This window comes from Oncorhynchus kisutch, linkage group LG3, assembly GCF_002021735.2.
Source record: "Oncorhynchus kisutch isolate 150728-3 linkage group LG3, Okis_V2, whole genome shotgun sequence".
Lineage (NCBI taxonomy): Eukaryota > Metazoa > Chordata > Actinopteri > Salmoniformes > Salmonidae > Oncorhynchus > Oncorhynchus kisutch.
In genome coordinates, this window is record NC_034176.2 from 11461923 (window position 1) to 11477802 (window position 15880).

Sequence of the window (15880 nt, forward strand, 5' to 3'; positions counted from 1 at the left end):
CAAATAAAAAATAAGTCCCACTTCTTAATAAACAAAATTCCATATCTCCCTTCTCAGGCTGTGGGGAATGAGAGGGTGGCACTCCATATAATTCCACCACTGAAAGATCTTTCAATCCCAGGAACCGTTCTAGCGCAGATCGCATTCTTGTTATAGCTCATTGCCGCAGACAAAATGACAGCAATCTTACTGGACTTCTTCTCTACTCCGGCACCGCTATTAATCACCATTGCCAAAAACCCACAAAGTCCACCTACTTAAAAATTAATATGTAACATACAGTATCTGGATCCTGCTGATAAGAGGCAAACTCTGCAGGCTGCAGACTCGAGACAATTCGTTCCCTCAACCCTTTTGACAGCCTCTACATTGACAGCTTCTATCTCAAGGCCATCAGACTGTTAAATAGCCATCACTAGCACATTAGTGGCTGCTGCCCTATACATAGACTTGAAATCACTGGCCACTTTAATAATTGGAACACTAGTCACTTTAATAATGTTTACATATTTTGCATTAGTCATCTCATATGCATATACTGTATTTTGTCCTATTCTACTGTACCTTAGTCTATGCTGCTCTGACATTGCTCATCCAAATATTGATATATTCTTAAGTAAATTTCATTACTTTAGATTGTGTGTATTGTTAGATATTACTTGTTGGATATTACTGCACTGCTGGAGCTAGAAACACAAGCATTTTGCTACACCTGCAATAACATCTGCTAAACACGTGTATGTGACAAATAAAATTGAATTTGATATGAAATGCTCTAGACAGCCGTGCCTCTGGCACCCTCATTCTCTTTCGCCTTCTTCGGGCATTTCAAAGATGTAGCTTCATGGTTCCCACCACAATTGCAACAATCCATACAACAATCTACTTTTCCACAAATCAAATCAAATCTAAGTTTATTTGTCACCTGCACTAAATACAACAGGTGTAGTAGACCTTACAGTGAAATGCTTACATACAGATTCTAACCAACAGTGCAAAAAAGGTATTAGGTGAACAATAGGTAAGTAAAGAAATAAAAACAACAGCAAAAAGACAGTGGAAAATAACAGTAGCGAGGCTATATACAGTAGAGAGGCTATATACAGTAGCGAGGCTATATACAGTAGAGAGGCTATATACAGTAGAGAGGCTATATACAGTAGAGAGGCTATATACAGTAGAGAGGCTATATACAGTAGAGAGGCTATATACAGTAGCGAGGCTATATACAGGCACCGGTTAGTCAGGCTAATTGAGGTAGTATGTACATGTAGATATGGTTAAAGTGACTATGCATATATGATAAACAGAGAGTAGCAGTAGCGTAAAAGAGGGGTTGGCAGGTGGCGGGACACAATGCAGATATCCCGGTTAGCCAATGTGCGGGGACACTGGTTGGTCGGGCCAATTGAGGTAGTATGTACATGAATGTATAGTTAAAGTGACTATGCATATTTGATAAACAGAGAGTAGCAGCAGCGTAAAAGAGGGTTTGGGGGGAAGCACACAATGCAAATAGTCCGGGTAGCTATTTGATTATCTGTTCAGGAGTCTTATGGCTTGGGGGTAAAAACTGTTGAGAAGCATTTTTGTTCCGGATTTGGCAGTCTGGTACCACTTGGTAGTAGAGAGACAGTCTATGACTGGGGTGGCTGAGGTCTTTGACAATTTTTAGGGCCTTCCTCTGAAACCGCCTGGTATAGAGGTCCTGGATGGCAGTGCAGCTTAGCCCCAGTGATGTACTGGGCCATACGCACTACACTCTCGAGTGCCTTGCGGTCAGAGGCCGAGCAATTGCCGTACCAGGCAGTGATGCAACCAGTCAGGATGCTCTCGATGTTGCAGCTGTAGAACCCTTTGAGGATCTGAGGACCCATGCCAAATCTTTATAGTTTCCTGAGGCGGAATAGGCTTTGACGTGCCCTCTTCATGACTGTCTTGGTGTGTTTGGACTATTCTAGTTTGTTGTTGATGTGGACACCAAGGAACTTGAAGCTCTCAACCTCCTCCACTACAGCCCCGTGGATGAGAATGGGGGCGTGCTCGGTCCTCCTTTTCCTGTGGTCCACAATCATCTCCATAGTCTTGTTTACGTTTAGAGATAGGTTGTTATTCTGGCACCACCCGGCCAGGTCTCTGACCTCACTATAGGCTGTCTCGTAGATGATCGGCTCTACCACTGTTGTGTCGTCTGCAAACTTAATGATGGTGTTGGAGTTATGCCTGGCCATGCAGTCGTGGGTGAACAGGGAGTACAGGAGGGGACTGAGTACGCACCCCTGAGGGGCTCCCGTGTTGAGGATCAGCGTGCCAGATGTGTTGCTTCCTACCCTCACCACCTGGGGGAGGCCGGTCAGAAAGTCCAGGATCCAGTTGCAGAGGGAGGTGTTTAGTCCCAGGATCCTTAGCTTAGTGATGAGCTTTGAGGGTACTATGGTGTTGAACGCTGAGCTGTAGTCAGTGAATAGCATTCACATGTAGGTGTTCCTTTTGTCCAGGAGGGAAAGGGCAGTGTGGAGTGCAATCGAGATTGTATCATCTGTGTATCTGTTTGGGTGGTATGCAAATTGGAGTGGATCTAGGGTTTCTGGGATAATGGTGTTGATCTCAGCTTTTCACTTCTACAGACACTTGGCATATCCAAAAACCATACAGTGATAATTACACTGTATCAGTCTTGGGTCGAACGCTCCGACATGATGATTCACATACCACAACTTTACCTGGGCAAGGGAGGGACTCCATATTAAAAAAAAACAGAAGAACAGACAGACTCGTTAAGTTCACTCCATTCACCACACGATTCATCCAATGTGCATCAACCACTCCTGGGATATTCTTCATTTGTCCAACGTCAACGTCCCTGAAGACACCAGATATTATCCCCTTTACAAATACCCTGCTCTGAAGAGCAACGCATGACACATCAGTTCTCAAAATGGGTGAGACTAACCACACGTGCCTTCTTTTCCACTTCTACTTCTTCTTTGGTATTATAGCGGTCCGCAAACAAATGTTATAGGTGCATTCCACCACCTACTGTATTGGCTGTGTATCAGGCCTACATTTGTGTAGTATCATTACACTTTGTGAAAGATTTGCCAGACCAACAAACCCTACACCCATTAAAAGTCTCACCACTATTCCACTACTTTGGCCCTATCTGATCCTAAGCCAGGCCAGCCGCCTGGTAGGATGGGATACTATTACTCAAAACACCTTGTAACTCTTCTGTAATAAAATCTCATGCACCCAACAGTGGAGGCTGTAGAGGGGAGGACAGATTATAATAATGTCTGCAACGGCACAAATGGAATGGCATCAAACCATGTTTTTGATGCATTTTCTACCATTCCACCTATTCCGCTTCAGCCATTACCACAAGCCCATCCTCCCCAATTAACGTGCCACCCAAGTACTTCTCTGCAACCACAACATCTATCCTCTGTGATTTACGTTCCATTCCTGCGGTACAATGGACAACCATGACCACAAACACCAAAAAAACGACCTTACTGAAGCACATCCTATCACTCTCTATTGACCTCAGCCTACTCACAGGGACCCTTTCCGGATCCCTCACTCTGGACCAATCTTCCTGTACTACTCTCTTCACTGCCTCACCATATGACACCTTCTGTACTGCTCTGATCCTGGCAACCTCAACCTGCCTTTCTCTCACAGGACACCTCTCATCTCCAGCACCATGGGTACCCCTACAGTTTTCACAAAAACACACAAATTTTTCCACCAATACTACACATTCCTTTGTCTCATGTCCTCCTGTACACTTCTCACATCTAGGAATCTCCCTCCTACACTGCTGCCACATGACCATAAGCTTGACACCTCAAACACGTTAATTTGTTCGGGACAAAAGCTCTTACGGGATAACTTACAGACCCTAACTTGACTTTACCTTTTAAAGACTCTGCATCCCAACTCAGTAATACAGTGTCTTCTCTGTTTCGCAACGCTCTCTACCGGGTCTGCGTCGCACGACACAGCGAGCATCACAGATATTGAGAATCTTCCATTTCAATTAATCCTCCTCAACACTTAACGCCACACCAGTTATCACTCCTTTCAATGGCACCCTGCTCCGAATAACATAGCAAGTCACAGTTCTTGACCCGTCGCATGGTGTGGAGCGCACGCTCCCTCTGGACGGCAGAAAAACACAATTCCACTTCGAGCCACTTTCACTGACCCAACCTCTTCTCCACACAACCTGACATCACATATGAATCAACCAGAAGGCAATGATCCATTATGTCCAAAAATCTCACTCCAATTGGGCCAAAATCATCTTCAATCACGGACAGGACGACTGCACCTGCGACCGCAGTTAATTCACCCTCAATCTCATTTAATATGTTCCACTTTCTTCCTTTTCCCCCTGCCCGCTTTCTTAATGACCTCTATGTGTTCCTCTGACTACATCTCCACATCCAACAACCATTCGGGCGTAACCGCCCTCTTGTCCCTCTCCCTGAGAGGCGATCCAAGCCCACTTCCCGTGATCCTCACAGCCTTTACTTCACCCACCACCTCTTCATATCCGAAACGGGTTTCTTAAATTTCATCCAGGTGGTCATCCTCAATAAATCACACAAGATAAATGGGGACTTCAGCAGAGCTCAACCTTCTGTTTTCCAACCCAACTCTGCTCAGTTTCCCATTCTTTTGCATTGCAACGTTTGAAATGTTTTTTTCCGTTTTGGTACACTGGACGCTAAATATATTTGAAGAATGTAAAATGTTTACCGTCAAATGCACTTCTATAATAATATTAATTTCAGAATAAGTAGAAAGACAAATAACAGGTGTAGGCCAGCAGTTATTCATGTTTTAATTCAGATAAGAAATGTGATAATGTATAGTATAAAAGTGGAAATGACACAAAGCACAGATACAAGTGTGTTGAAATGACAAATAACCACACTGAGGATTGAATTTTGCATGATTAAATAAAAAACAAATTAGCAAAGAAAATATTGGTTCCAGTCAGACGTCCTCATAAGTCTTGTCTCCAGCTTGGGACAGCCCTGTAAGATGGTGATGAGCATAGATTAGTTACAGAGAAAGAAGATCGTGAAAAAGTGGCTGATGAAAATGTTTTGGGCTAATTCACCTATGAAACATCTGTAATACAGGTCCGCCCCCAGAGGGTCCAATCTCTTTGGTGCGTTCCTCCCATCCTTTGGTGGGTTTGCAGAGCCTGGAAGGGTCTCTGCTGATATGAGCCTCTGCCTAATGAGATCAAATGAATAGCAGAAAATAACTGGATGGCATACATTGTGTACAATGGAATCAGTGCCTGCTGCTGTGTAAGGTCTTACCTTCTCCTTCAGCTTAGCCAGTCTCTTTTGTCTATCCAGCTCCTGCTTTTCCTTCTCCTGTCTCTCCTGCACTTTTGTCTCCAACTTCTGGAAGTCCTGCAGATAAGTCAGTGAACCATTATACTTTGACTATCCTCCACCCCGGTCTTTCCTCCACAGCGGGCTTTCCTCCGACACCCCGGTCTTTCCTCCGACACCCCGGTCTTTCCGACACCCCGGCCTTTCCGACACCCCGGCCTTTCCGACACCCCGGCCTTTCCGACACCCCAGTCTCCAGTAGACATAACTGAGAAAAGTACTACTTGAGCAACCTCAAATAGTACTCAGTACTTTGTTGAAGCACCTTTGGCAGCGATTACAGCCTCAAGTCTTCTTGGGTATGACTACAAACTTCGCACACCTGTATTTGGGAGTTTCTCCCAGTCTTCTCTGCAGATCCTCTCAAGCTCTGTCAGGTTGGACGGCGAGCGTCGCTGCACAGCTATTTTCAGGTCTCTCCAAGACATTTGATCGGGTTCAAGTTCGGGCTCTGGCTAGGCTATTCAAGGACATTCAGAGACTTGTCCCGAAGCCACTCCTGTGTTGTCTCGGCTGTGTGCTTAGGGTTGTTGTCCTGTTGGAAGGTGAAGGGGTCTGAGGTCCTCAGCAAGTTTTCATCGAGGATCTCTCTATACTTTGCTCTGTTCATCTTTCCCTTGATCCTGACTAGTCTCCCAGTCCCTGCCGATGAAAAACATTCCCATAACATGATGCTGCCACCACCATACTTCACCATAGGCATGGTGCTAGGTTTCCTCCTGACGGTTGGCATTCAGGCCAAAGAGTTCAATCTTGGTTTCATCAGACCAGAGAATCTTGTTTTACTGAGGAGTGGCTTCCGTCTGTCACTCTACCAAAAAGGCCTTATTGGTGGAGTGCTGCAAAGATGGTTGACCTTCTGGAAGTTTCTCCCATCTCCACAGAGGAACTCTGGAGCTCTGTCAGATTGACCATCAGGTTCCTGGTCACCTCCCTGATCAAGGCCCTTCTCCCCACGATTGCTCAGTTTGGCCGGGCGGCCAGCTCTCGGAAGAGTCTTGGTGGTTCCAAACTCCATTTAAGAACGATGGAGGCCACTGTGTTCTTGGGAACCTTCAAAGCTACAGAAATGTTTTGGTACCCTTCCCCAGATCTGTACCTCGACACAATCCTGTCTCGGAGCTCTACGGACAATTTCTTCAACCTCATGGCTTGGTTTTTATCTCTAACATGCACTGTCAACTGTGGGACCTTATATAGACAGGTGTGTGCCTGTCAATTGGATTTGATTTAAATCCAATTGTATTTGTCACATGCACCGAATACAACAGGTGTAGAACTTACAGTGAAATGCTTACTTACAAGCCCTTAACCAACAATGCTTTAAGAAATGAAGAAACATTAATTAAAATAAGTGTTAAGTAAAAAATAGAAAATAAAAGTAACAAATAATTAAACAGCAGCAGTAAAATAACAAGCGAGACTATATACAGGGGGTACCGGTACAGAGTCAATGTGGAGGCTATATACAGGGGATACTGGTACAGAGTCAATGTGGAGGCTATATACAGGGGGTACCGGTACAGAGTCAATGTGGAGGCTATATACAGGGGGTACCTGTACAGAGTCAATGTGGAGGCTATATACAGGGGATACTGGTACAGAGTCAATGTGGAGGCTATATACAGGGGGTACCTGTACAGAGTCAATGTGGAGGCTATATACAGGGGATACTGGTACAGAGTCAATGTGGAGGCTATATACAGGGGGTACCGGTACAGAGTCAATGTGGAGGCTATATACAGGGGATACTGGTACAGAGTCAATGTGGAGGCTATATACAGGGGGTACCGGTACAGAGTCAATGTGGAGGCTATATACAGGGGGTACCTGTACAGAGTCAATGTGGAGGCTATATACAGGGGGTACCTGTACAGAGTCAATGTGGAGGCTATATACAGGGGGTACCGGTACAGAGTCAATGTGGAGGCTATATACAGGGGGTACCGGTACAGAGTCAATGTGGAGGCTATATACAGGGGGTACCGGTACAGAGTCAATGTGGAGGCTATATACAGGGGATACTGGTACAGAGTCAATGTGGAGGCTATATACAGGGGGTACCGGTACAGAGTCAATGTGGAGGCTATATACAGGGGGTACCTGTACAGAGTCAATGTGGAGGCTATATACAGGGGGTACCTGTACAGAGTCAATGTGGAGGCTATATACAGGGGGTACCGGAACAGAGTCAATGTGGAGGCTATATACAGGGGGTACCGGTACAGAGTCAATGTGGAGGCTATATACAGGGGGTACCGGTACAGAGTCAATGTGGAGGCTATATACAGGGGGTACCGGTACAGAGTCAATGTGGAGGCTATATACAGGGGGTACCTGTACAGAGTCAATGTGGAGGCTATATACAGGGAGTACCGGTACAGAGTCAATGTGGAGGCTATATACAGGGGGTACTGGTACAGAGTCAATGTGGAGGCTATATACAGGGGGTACCGGTACAGAGTCAATGTGGAGGCTATATACAGGGAGTACCGGTACAGAGTCAATGTGGAGGCTATATACAGGGGGTACTGGTACAGAGTCAATGTGGAGGCTATATACAGGGAGTACCGGTACAGAGTCAATGTGGAGGCTATATACAGGGGGTACTGGTACAGAGTCAATGTGGAGGCTATATACAGGGGGTACTGGTACAGAGTCAATGTGGAGGCTATATACAGGGGGTACTGGTACAGAGTCAATGTGGAGGCTATATACAGGGGGTACTGGTACAGAGTCAATGTGGAGGCTATATACAGGGGGTACCGGTACAGAGTCAATGTGGAGGCTATATACAGGGAGTACCGGTACAGAGTCAATGTGGAGGCTATATACAGGGGGTACCGGTACAGAGTCAATGTGGAGGCTATATACAGGGAGTACCGGTACAGAGTCAATGTGGAGGCTATATACAGGGGGTACCGGTACAGAGTCAATGTGGAGGCTATATACAGGGGGTACTGGTACAGAGTCAATGTGGAGGCTATATACAGGGGGTACCGGTACAGAGTCAATGTGGAGGCTATATACAGGGGGTACCGGTACAGAGTCAATGTGGAGGCTATATACAGGGGGTACCGGTACAGAGTCAATGTGGAGGCTATATACAGGGGGTACCGGTACAGAGTCAATGTGGAGGCTATATACAGGGGGTACCAGTACAGAGTCAATGTGGAGGCTATATACAGGGGGTACCGGTACAGAGTCAATGTGGAGGCTATATACAGGGGGGTACCAGTACAGAGTCAATGTGGAGGCTATATACAGGGGGAACCAGTACAGAGTCAATGTGGAGGCTATATACAGGGGGTACCAGTACAGAGTCAATGTGGAGGCTATATACAGGGGGTACCGGTACAGAGTCAATGTGGAGGCTATATACAGGGGGGGTACCAGTACAGAGTCAATGTGGAGGCTATATACAGGGGGTACCGGTACAGAGTCAATGTGGAGGCTATATACAGGGGGTACCGGTACAGAGTCAATGTGGAGGCTATATACAGGGGGTACCAGTACAGAGTCAATGTGGAGGCTATATACAGGGGGTACCAGTACAGAGTCAATGTGGAGGCTATATACAGGGGGAACCAGTACAGAGTCAATGTGGAGGCTATATACAGGGGGTACCGGTACAGAGTCAATGTGGAGGCTATATACAGGGGGTACCGGTACAGAGTCAATGTGGAGGCTATATACAGGGGGTACCAGTACAGAGTCAATGTGGAGGCTATATACAGGGGGTACCGGTACAGAGTCAATGTGGAGGCTATATACAGGGGGTACTGGTACAGAGTCAATGTGGAGGCTATATACAGGGGGTACCGGTACAAAGTCAATGTGGAGGCTATATACAGGGAGTACTGGTACAGAGTCAATGTGGAGGCTATATACAGGGGGTACTGGTACAGAGTCAATGTGGAGGCTATATACAGGGGGTACCGGTACAAAGTCAATGTGGAGGCTATATACAGGGAGTACTGGTACAGAGTCAATGTGGAGGCTATATACAGGGGGTACCGGTACAAAGTCAATGTGGAGGCTATATACAGGGAGTACTGGTACAGAGTCAATGTGGAGGCTATATACAGGGGGTACTGGTACAGAGTCAATGTGGAGGTTATATACAGGGGGTACCGGTACAAAGTCAATGTGGAGGCTATATACAGGGGGTACCGGTACAGAGTCAATGTGGAGGCTATATACAGGGGGTACCAGTACAGAGTCAATGCGGAGGCTATATACAGGGGGTACCGGTACAGAGTCAATGTGGAGGCTATATACAGGGGGTACCAGTACAGAGTCAATGTGGAGACTATATACAGGGGGTACCGGTACAGAGTCAATGTGGAGACTATATACAGGGGGTACCGGTACAGAGTCAATGTGGAGGCTATATACAGGGGGTACCGGTACAGAGTCAATGTGGAGGCTATATACAGGGGGTACCAGTACAGAGTCAATGTGGAGGCTATATACAGGGGGTACCGGTACAGAGTCAATGTGGAGGCTTTATACAGGGGGTACCAGTACAGAGTCAATGTGGAGGCTATATACAGGGGGTACCGGTACAGAGTCAATGTGGAGGCTATATACAGGGGGTACCGGTACAGAGTCAATGTGGAGGCTATATACAGGGGGTACCGGTACAGAGTCAATGTGGAGGCTATATACAGGGGGTACCGGTACAAAGTCATTGTGCGCGGGCACTGGTTAGTCGAGGTAATTGGTGTAATATATACATGTAGGTAGAGTTTTGATTTGATTTGAAATCATGTCCAATCAAATGAATTTACCACAGGTGGACTCCAATCGAGTTGTAGAAACAGCTCAAGGATGATCAATGGAAACAGGATGCACCTGAGCTCAATGTCGAGTCTCATAGCAAAGGGTCTGAATACTTATATAAATTAGGTATCTGCTTTTTATTTTTAATACATTTGCAAACATTTCTAAAAACCTGTTTTTGCCTTGTCATTATGGGGTATTGTGTGTCGATTGATGAGGAAAATATTTTATTTAATCCATTTTAGAGTAAGGCTATAACAAAATGTGGAAAAGGTCAAGGGGTCTGAATACTTCCCGAATGCACTGTATATACAAACTTGAGTAGTACCATTGTAAATACTAATCCTTCACATACCCTTTCCTGAAAGCGTTTGATGCCGTAGCCTGCCAGTCTCTTCTTCTCCTCCATGTCAGCCTGTTCCTGTTCCTCCTTCTGCATGGTCAGAAGTTCTTCCTCCTCCTTCTTCTGCCGAATGTGGGCCTCCAGAACCAGCTTCACCTCCAGCTGTCTCCTGCGCTCCTCCTTGGCTTGTCTCCGCTGCAGGATCTCCTCAGTGAGCCTCTGCTCCTCCTCCTGCTCCAGGCGCAGCCTGCACTGCCTTTTCCACCCCTCCAGGCGAGCCACCGCCTCCCTCCTCTCCTCCTCAGCCCTACGCTGCTGGGTCTCAGCCTGCGCCTCCCTCTCCCTCCTGGCAACGCTCTCCAGCTCATCCTGGTGTTGCAGCCTTGCAGCCCTCTCCTGCTGTCTCTCAGCCTTCCACCGGTAAATGGCCTGGTGCATGGATAGTGCAAATTAGCAAAATTATAAGACAAAATGAATATTACAAGTATATTCATGCAATATAACAGTTCAAAAGAAATAGCTGACTGACATTTCAGAGCTCATAAATGGCGGTACTGTTCTAGCCATCTACAGTTGAAAGTGACTGGAAACTCATTACATTGCCTACAAAGTGATGCCCAGTCTACCTCTTTCTTCTTCTCCTGGAGGTACAGGAGCTCAAGATACCAATCTTCATGCTGTTCAACATCTTCTTGGGTTTTGCCTGGCAGGTAGAGCAAAGCCTCTTTCCTATAGGCTGGTTTGCCATTGTGCTTGGTCCACACTTTCAGAAAGCTCTGATGGTCATACTGATCCCAGGCCCCCTGCTTCCCTCCAGTTTGCTGTAGGAACCTCTCTAGTGCGGTCACCTCTGGTGGGAGGTCCTCCTCTAGGGCTTTGGCCAGACACACCTTGCCTGGGGGAGCAGTGGGCAACTTTGGGTCTGCTTTTACAGCCAAAGACCAAGTCTCAATCTTCTTTTCAAAAGCACTTATCTCCTGGCTGCATGTTCTTTCCTCTTTCAATAGATCCTCAAAACTAAAAAGAATAAGAAAGAAGCATTTAATCTCAGTCTAAACTATAATCAAGTCATTTTGAAACATGACATGACAGCTGACAGCTGTTAAAACATTGAACATCTCATACCTTTGACGTTGATCCCCCTTGAAAGTGTTGATTGAATTTTCAACTTCTGTCATTATTTCTTTCAGTTTCTCAATTACTAAAAAACAATCAACAGCATTTCTAAGTAGGTAAAGTATAACAGAGGGTATACAGGGAGGTGAAGTGGGTATCAAATTGAACTGGCTTCATAAAAACATGAATGTCATGACTCCCCAATCTGTACTGTTTCCATGCACATGTTTAACCATCAACCAGCATATGACTTACACTCAGGGGTAGGCTTCACGTCAGTCAGCTGCATCTGAAATTTATTTACACCATTATGGATTTTCATCAGATGATTTTGCACGTTCATTTCTGAGGGACAAAGAACATGAGCAACATTATTATTAAAGATGTTCAAATTACGTTTTAGTCAGTAAAATATTGAAGTGACATACAAAGAGTACTAAAACCACAAAAATACACACGCTCAGTATTTCGATCATCCTGAAGACCTTTATCAAACTCTTCCAATACTCTAAATCCATCTGAAAGCCCATTCTTCCTGTTTTGTGTATTCAACATCTTCTCTTTCTCAAGTTTCTCAATCCTGTTTTAAGAACAATAGAAAATGAGTCTCAATACAATAGATGTGCATGTATAATCTCAATTCCCCTGCATATTAATACGAGGAACTTACTGTTTTCTAAGTTTCTCTGCATTTCTGAGAAACTCTGTCTTTTGTTGGAAAACTCTAACTTCCAAACGTTGTGCATTGTGGTGAGTAGCTGTGATGAAGTCACCTTCCTTATGAGAAAACAAAAGCTAGTATGAGCCAGGTCTAACAGTCAGCCAATACGTTTTCTGTCATTAGATAATGCAATACCTAATATTCTAGCCTGGGCTCAGATCTGTTTGTGCTGTCTGACAACTCCTCCTACGGTGGTCATTATTTACTGTCTCTAGAAGTTGGCAGAAATATCCCAAAAGAGTTGTCAGACAGCAACGCAAACAGAAGAAAAAAACGTGTATGTTTAAAGTGAAGCACGTTAGAAAGCAAGGTTAGGTAGCATAGCATACACACAAAATATAATTGCTGTGTTTGTTGTTGGCAACCTGGCTGGCTGGTTAGCTATTTTGGTTTCCTTTGTTCTTAGCGAAGAAGCTTATAAGATTTTACTCAACGTTAAAATAATATTGTGTAAAGTATCGTTTGCTGGCAACTTCCAACAATTTAAATACATATAGAGGACAATAAAACGTTATTACCAGGAGTTGTGCATCAAAAAGCTCTGTGGTTGTTATGGAAGCCATTTTCATATTGAATTTTAAAACTTTAATGAGACCACATCTGTTGAGCCGAACCGTCCCACAGAGTTTCAAAACTCAGAGGCACAACATCGCAAGACTTCCGGGAAGGCTTGTGAAACAGACCAAATAGACCAGGCCGGGGTTTGGAGTTCGTGAAGTCAATGAGACAAGTGAAACATTTGTTCTTAGTTGTTAATTTTCTCAAATTTTAAAGACAAAACTTAGATTTGAGCCAATGTCTTAAGTAGTTGAACATGTTAGTACTCCAACCTCGTGAAAGTGACAAACTGACACGTTTTCATTTTCGTCAACAAAAAAAAATATAATATATGACTGCCTTTGATTTGATGGCCTGCACATGCGCAGTTTGGCGCGAGACGATCGTTAGACCGGATGAAGTTTTCTACTGAGTTTAGCCAGCCAACGTCGCCATGGCGTCTTTGATGCTATTCCATCTGGAACTATCATGTTATTTAGAGGTGTCGCCAGACCTCACCTTCTTGACCTACCTTCGCTTAATCCAGTTGACTCTCCAATAAGGATTCATATGTTTCTCCTTGCTCCCTCAGAACAATAGGTCTATAAGTGCTTTATTTCAAAGGGATATTGTATCCATTCCTTATGTCACAAGTTACTGGAATACATTGTTCACTAATATATGTTGGGAAAAAGTCTAGTTATTACGACAGAAATACTTGCTTGTTAACAAGGTCAAAGAGGTATCTTTCAGAACGATCCATAAGTATTAACCTGCGAATCATTACCTGAAGAAACTTAAAAAAGACATTAACATTGATTGTACTTTTTGTGTTGAGCATCCAGAAACAAGTTTCACATTTATTTTGGCATTGTCTACATGTAAAACAATTATGGAAAGATATTCACAGTTTTATAATTGTTAATATTCTTGATTGCTTTTTTTTTTTTTATGGGAGAATGTGCTGCTCGGTTTCCTTAACCATAATAAAGATAAAGAAAAACTATTTTACCTTATAGATCTAATTGTGCTAATGGCACAATTTCATATTCATAAATGTAAATTCAACCACGCTTCTGTGTTTTCTATAAGGAATTCGAGCAGTACATGAAGACCATTATACATTCTTCTAATAAGAAAGCTGTGAAAACAATCAATGTGTGTGCATCTTTTAAGGTCTTTGTATACCCCCTAGCATATGGTATCATTGTCTGTTTGTATACTTCTTATATGTATACTGATTTTTCTCCAATTAAAAAAATAAAACAAAATTTAAAAATGTAGAAATTGTATTTAAAAAACGTCACCATGAAGTCGGCTACAAGTGGTAACCATCCTCTTTACTGATTTGGCTACACCAGCAGAGGGCGCAGCTGATCATTTCGATCTTTGTAGCTCATTTACTGGTCATCAGCTCGTCAGACAGACAGACAGACAGACAGGCAGAAAGAAAGAAAGGTCATCCCGAGTGACGCAACGGTTTAAGGCACTGCATTTCAGTGCTAGAGGCGTCACTACAGACCCTGGTTCGATTCCAGGCTGTATCACAACCGGCCGTGATTGGGAGTCCCATAGGGCAGAGCACAATTGGCCCAGTGTCGTCCAGGTTAGGGTTTGGCCGGGGTAGGACGTCAATGTAAATAAGAACTTGTTCTTAACTGACTTGCCTAGTTACATAAAGGTTCAATAAAATAAAATACAAATCCAACAGTCCAAAATATGGATATCACCTCAACATACATACATACACACTCAAATAATCTGCTGTCTGTTGATGATTAGGTTATTTTAAGACACCTTTTAAATGATGGCCAGCAGCCACAATTTCTGTGCTAGATGGCTTGACAATTCTCTGGAGTAAGTGAATATGAATAGAAACTGAAATCCATTATTGAAGGAGGATATTAAGGATGATCGCCATTCCGTGGGTGTAAAGGCATAAATAGCAAACGATCCAAGAAAAGCACACATTCAAATGTCCTATTTTTGTCACCAGCTCAGAAAGAAATTTAAATTGATTAAAGAGATGTAAAGACCATAGCATTATACTAATTGAAATAACAAATTGGACACATGGGGAAAGCTAGGCTAGCCATGTGTATTTTGGACAGAATGTATGCAATAGATATCAGCAATTGGAATGTCATTTCACAATAGTAATTCTCATAGACAGATGACATAGTGAAAAATAATAGCGTAAAATAATTTGCATAGTTTATTTGTAAGATATTCTTACTAACATACTAGCAAGATGCGTAGCATGTCTCCCTCCTTCTTCAGAAGTGAGTTAGATATATTTACCGATGACTGGTCTGTGTGTATCCGTGTAATTGACTCTTCTGGGTGCAGCTTGTTTTCAACTGCCTTCTGGTGGATAACAGATTGGTTACAAACACACACACAGCAGGCATAGTAAAACCTTCTGACGGCTGACCACTGCTGCTGGAGTCCCATGAGAGAAAGCTGAGCTGACTGTCTTGAGCTTGGTCATGTTTGTAACTCCAGCCAGCGACCTCTGTGAGGGTGTAAGGGTTTGAGCTTTGGGTGAACCTGGGACAAGTGGGAGAGTGATCGCTCCAAGTGTCTTTCCCTCTGTGCTTAGGTACCCTCTATCTCTCCTGCTGTGTGGTTCACTAACCTCACATGCCCTGTAACCTAGTGTTTTTTGTGTGTTTTAAAAAATGTAACCAGGCAAGTCAGTTAAGAACAAATTCTTATTTACAATGACGTCCTACCCCAGCCAAACCCTAAACCAGACGATGCTGGGCCAATTGTGCGCCGCCCTATGTGACTCCCAATCACGTCCGGTTGTGATACAGCCTGGAATCAAACCAGAGTCTGTAGTGATGACTCTTGCACTGAGATGCTGTGCCTTAGACCGCTGCGCCACCCAGGAGCCCATCGTGTGACTCCTCCCCTTATTCTCTGCTGTGTGAGAACACACGCTACTTACCTTCC

General features: G+C 44.2%; 1 protein-coding gene across 2 annotated transcripts; it reads right to left on the reverse strand.

Moving 5' to 3' along the window:
- Positions 1-4829: 4829 nt before the first annotated feature.
- ccdc112 (coiled-coil domain containing 112) lies at positions 4830-13056 on the reverse strand. Of its 2 annotated transcripts, XM_020462217.2 has the most exons (10): positions 12904-13056; positions 12335-12441; positions 12123-12244; positions 11920-12009; positions 11674-11749; positions 11175-11565; positions 10561-10977; positions 5343-5438; positions 5135-5253; positions 4830-5048 (listed from the first exon to the last, which is right to left on the reverse strand). In XM_020462217.2, exons 1-10 carry the CDS (start codon positions 12952-12954, stop codon positions 5018-5020), a joined length of 1500 nt encoding a protein of 499 aa, XP_020317806.1. In that variant the 5' UTR covers positions 12955-13056; the 3' UTR covers positions 4830-5017. The 2 variants fall into 2 exon arrangements, with proteins under 2 accessions (XP_020317806.1, XP_020317818.1); XM_020462229.2 differs by lacking the exons at positions 12123-12244; positions 12335-12441 and having other exon boundaries at positions 12904-13051.
- Between the last annotated feature and the right edge of the window lie 2824 nt (positions 13057-15880).

Bases quoted from the DNA above. Each gene is read 5' to 3' on its own strand.
- ccdc112 (XM_020462217.2), bottom strand. From the start codon at position 12,954: ATGAAAATGGCTTCCATAACAACCACAGAGCTTTTTGATGCACAACTC. The intron at 12,010-12,122 runs GTGTGTATTTTT...TTTGTCCCTCAG, and splicing joins GGATGATCGAAATACTGAGC to AAATGAACGTGCAAAATCAT. The intron at 5,439-10,560 runs GTATGTGAAGGA...ACTTATCTGCAG, and splicing joins TCAAACGCTTTCAGGAAAGG to GACTTCCAGAAGTTGGAGAC.